We start from the raw sequence: 4,779 nt of genomic DNA on the forward strand, positions 1-4,779 counted from the left end.
CCTTCTTTCTCTTGTAAAGTTCTAGAAAGGAAAGTAACTCATTCTACATTTCTCGAAATGGATGATTGACTTTAATCGGTGAACACGCTATGAATTCTTTTCGCTCACGTCATTCGCATTAAATTGTCTATCAAAATTCTGAGTAAATAAGAGAGGAACAATTGCTTATCTTCATTCTAATCAACCGTGTTTAATTGATGGAAACGCTTCTATTACACAGACTAATCTTAACCTTTCATCTGCAATCTAAGTCTTTTTTTATTAATTCAAGTTTTTTTTACTATTCTGTTTTTTACTATTCTACTTTCAAAAAATGTGGAAAAATTCAAATTACTTTTCAACATCTCAATTACATTATCTAATTATTACGAAGTAATTTAGTAGGAGGGGGGAGGAGAATTGGACTCCATCCACCTTTATTGAGAAAAAAATGAAATTTTGCTTGTGCTAAAAAAAGACTTAGATTGTAGACATTGTAGCGTAACGAGTAATAAAATTTATTTATGCGATTACGTCTCATGTATTTATATCTTACGCATATTTTATAGTATTTGAACTTTCTGAAATTATTTTAGATCATCGCATCTATATTAATAGCTTAATTTTTTTATTAATATTAATATTTTATAATATTCAATTCTTTTCTATTCTTTTATTAATATTCTATTTTATATATTTCCTTTCCTATTAAAAGTTTATGAATTTAATTGTAGCGAGTATGTCTACCAGTCAAACGCGAATGAACAAAATAAAAACGAGTAATCTTCTGGCTTACCTGGACACACAATGGTATGGAGATCCGGCTTCACGCGAACAGGAAGCACGAACATGCACCCACCATTCATGTTTAGTCACGGACGACGTATAACCGCATCGCCACCGAAATCGATATAGTGTTTAGAGAGCTCTCTTTCTCTCTCCCTCTTTCTACCTTCACACTCACGTTTACGTGGACGATACATATACCTTCCGACTTTCGTGTCGGGTAACGAGGGAACCCCCAGGCTCAACTAAGGTTTCTTACCACCGTACCTTCATTCGATACTACGCCCACGCGTATTTATCAGACGAATCGCTGGTGATTCAGAATTCTTCAATCTCCTCCTCTCTATACATTCCGATATCGTTTTTGATCCGTTCATGCGTGCCGGTCACGACGACGACCACAACGACGATTGGAAGTGGCGGCAGTGTTGTGATTTTTGTAGACGGCAAACACAACCGCGATTTTCCGCCGTCTCCGTCGCCCATAATTAATCCTTTGAAACCCGGTGGTCATGAGTGCACGCACCGTTTGACATTTATCCTCTCTCTAATCGCGGGTCTCTCGTTCAATTAAGCGGCATACACGCGCCGCGCGTGAATCCGCGCTTTTGCCCAGACGGAGGTCCGATGATGTAAAAAGCTTAGGTAACGACAACCGACGGTCTAAAAATAATTTTCCGCCTTCGGCTCGGCTCCCCAGGCGGAAACAAGTGTCGAGTTTATCGGGTCTGGTTGGTTGTAGAGGTGGATGACCAATTAATGGAAAAAAGACTATATCTATCTAATCTATTTTATTTAACATATGATAATAATAATCCGTATTTACATAGCATACTTTATTCGAAGGATATCTTGAAATCATCGATTTTTAGGATGTCAAGACGTCTTTTGAAAATCTTGAAGATGTTATTTGTAATTCTGTACTGTATGGAGTAGCATCCACTATTCATAGAATATTGTTCATTGTTAATCTTTTAAGGACATCATTAGCTTGTAATTAAAGAAAAAACAATTTTTTAAAAACTACTTTTGTTAAAAAATGACTTGCAATAAGTAAAGAATCTATCGATATTTACATTATTAATATATATCGAGTACGCTTTCAATTGGCGGGTAAAAGTACCATGTTTCAATGTTCAATACTACATTTTCCATCGTCTGTACTTAAATATAACTAATTTGCACGGATTTAATTTGCACAGATCTCGAATTTATCCCAAATTTATCCCGAATTAAATTTTAAAGTGAACGTTGTAAATTTGCAACATTTATAGATTCATTCCTTAGAGAGTTAAAAAGCAACAATTATTAGAAACTATTGATATTCGAAATTATCAAAAAAATTAATATTATAATTATGAACGATCGCTAGATGTCTTTAACGACTGGAATGATCATTCGCGTGCCATTTTTGTATCTATGTAGAACACGGTTGAAAATAATTGTCAACTATACTGATATCTTTAATAGGAATGTTTTAATCCGGCTTCAGAGGATCCAGAGGATCCAAAGGATTCCCTATCCTTTCGTGATGGATGTTGCGAGATGAGCGTTGCGAGAGCCCAGGATACTTCGGCATTGTCGAGAGCATCCCCGGAAGAAATGATGTATTGCGTGGCCGACAAGAGCGGTTCAGTAACCCTCCAGTGGCGCTACCCTTTTATTATCCGCGATACACATCTGTACAATGCCTCGCGTTGTTGACCTCCCCTCTGACGTTGACGATTACGGTCAAATGCTACGATGAAATCGTGCTCGCTATAATCGATGGCATGTCGCGAATGTATACATCGCAGGAAAACGTGAACGATATGCGAGAAAATGAAAAAAAACTAGCCGAGCGAACGTTGCTAAAGTTATTTAACATGGAGAAATTTTAGTCTGGATGAATACGGCGAGTGGTAGCTTGCATCCTTTCTAAAGTTTGCCGAGATGGGTTTAGTTTACCGAAGTTTAATTGATCCCCGACGCATCTCTAAAGCTGATAGATATTCATGGTGTTATAAATTAGTTTACTGAAAAATTCAATATTGCTAATATGTTAATAAACTTGAGAACAAATTTGCAACTTATGTAAATTGAATTGGCGAAGTCTGATTTCTAAGTGATTAAGACATCTGTGTGGTCAGCTGTATTTAAAAACTCATCTATTTACGTATTGAACTAAACGAAAGTTTATAATTAACTAATAATTTTTGAAATTACTATTCTATTTCATTGGAAACAATACTTCTGATGAATATAATTTTTTAATCGATGAATAATTTCCGTTTATGTCTGACCAAAGTCAGACATATTACTTAAATGCTATTAATTAAATATTTACAAAGATTTGAAATTATTTGTTACTTTAAATACGCATATAAATATTACTTATTAAATAATAAGCTGCATTTTTGTAAATAATTAGTGAAAAATTGAATTATGTGCAAGAAAAAGGAAAGTGATCGTCAGTCTGATTATAACGTCAGTTATACTACTTAAAACAAGAAATTAAAATACATAATATATTACTATTAGTATAATTTTACATTAGTTTGAAAATTTGTTTATTACTTATTGTTTTATGTCATAAAACATGCAATAATAAGTTAAATTATAACTATAAAGTATATCGTAAATGAATTAATAATTAGAATAATAACAAAGAGCTGTATGCGATTATTTATTACATTCATGAATATATTACAATTTAATTTTTAGTTTAGCTAATCATTATTTTTTAATAAAGGTAAAAAGTGTGAGAAGCACTATATGTATACAATATACATTATTGATTTGATAGAATAATACCATAAATACACAATACCATAAATACAATAAAATATATATAAAATCGAATAATACGTATTTATTTTATTATAATAATTTTATTAAAATAAATATCATATTGTATATAATAAAAAATTAATACTATATAAAAAAAAATAATATTCTAAAAGTATAATTGACAAATAATTCTCTTGCATACGAAAATAAATAGTTTACGAATGATATTGTTCGAAATGCACTTTTCTCACAGCTAATCGATTTGCGTCTGTTTACAGTAATCATGCCAGGGACAAGCTGATGACTATCGATGTCTGCAATGATGTGACAATAAAGATACCTCCTTCCACTCTCTGATAACTCTGGGATTGTCTCTATTACACACAGTGCTTCCCAATAATACACACAATTCAAGGAACAAACCGCGCAAAAAAAAAGCAACGTCAAACCACCGACCGTGGTCGGCGTCGTGGAAATCGGTGCCAAAAGTCGACAGAGGCAAGCCAGCCCCGCGAAAGTGTGTCAAAGAGGAACCGAAGGGGGTAAAATTGAGAGATAGAGAAAGGGAAAAATATATAGACGCAGCGAGAAGGATCAGGTCGGATATCTTGAGGAACGGGGAGGACAGAACGGGCGGATACGTGCTAAGGCGTGTCGAGCCGGAAACACGAACGGGCATCACGAGGGTGGTGGTGACGCAGGCAGAGCGGTGGTGGTGGTGGTGGTGGTGGCGGCGGGGCAGGCAGGTGGCGGGATCTAAGCCGGAATAAGAGCAGTTAGAATGGGCAACAAGCTCTCCTGCAGTTGCGCACCCCTAATCAGATCAAAGACGTATCGTTACGAGGACAGCCCATGGCAGGCCGGTGCCAGAGGCGGAATGGGCGGCGGCGGAGGACGCAGGGGTGATACTGGCCACTTGCTCAGGTGCGGAAGCTTAAGAGACAGGAAGAGGTGCGCATACCATACCATTCAACCATTGAATCACTCTCCATTCGACCATGTTACCACTCTTTCTCTTCAATGATTACCATACACCCCTTGATTGTATGCATTATACTGACTCTCTTTCTGTCTCTATCTCCTCTTTCTTTTTCTTTCTTCTCTCTCTCTCTCTCTCTCTCTCTCTCTCTCTCTCTCTCTCTCTCTCTCTCTCTCTCTACTCTACTCTACTCTACTCTACTTACTCTTACTTACTTCTTACTTCTTCTCTCTACTCTACTACGTACGTACGTACGTACGTACGTA

At 36.1% G+C, this 4,779-nt stretch overlaps 1 protein-coding gene across 1 annotated transcript in view; it reads left to right on the plus strand.

Moving 5' to 3' along the window:
- Positions 1-4,315: 4,315 nt before the first annotated feature.
- Positions 4,316-4,779, plus strand: part of LOC105617831 — a 41,180-nt gene continuing 40,716 nt past the window's right edge. Inside the window, exon 1 of the mRNA XM_012199382.1 lies at positions 4,316-4,485. Within this exon, the coding sequence (XP_012054772.1) occupies positions 4,316-4,485 (170 nt within the window). The remainder of the gene's footprint in view (positions 4,486-4,779) is intronic.

Source organism: Atta cephalotes (assembly GCF_000143395.1).
Source record: "Atta cephalotes unplaced genomic scaffold scaffold00014, whole genome shotgun sequence".
Taxonomy (NCBI): Eukaryota; Metazoa; Arthropoda; class Insecta; order Hymenoptera; family Formicidae; genus Atta; species Atta cephalotes.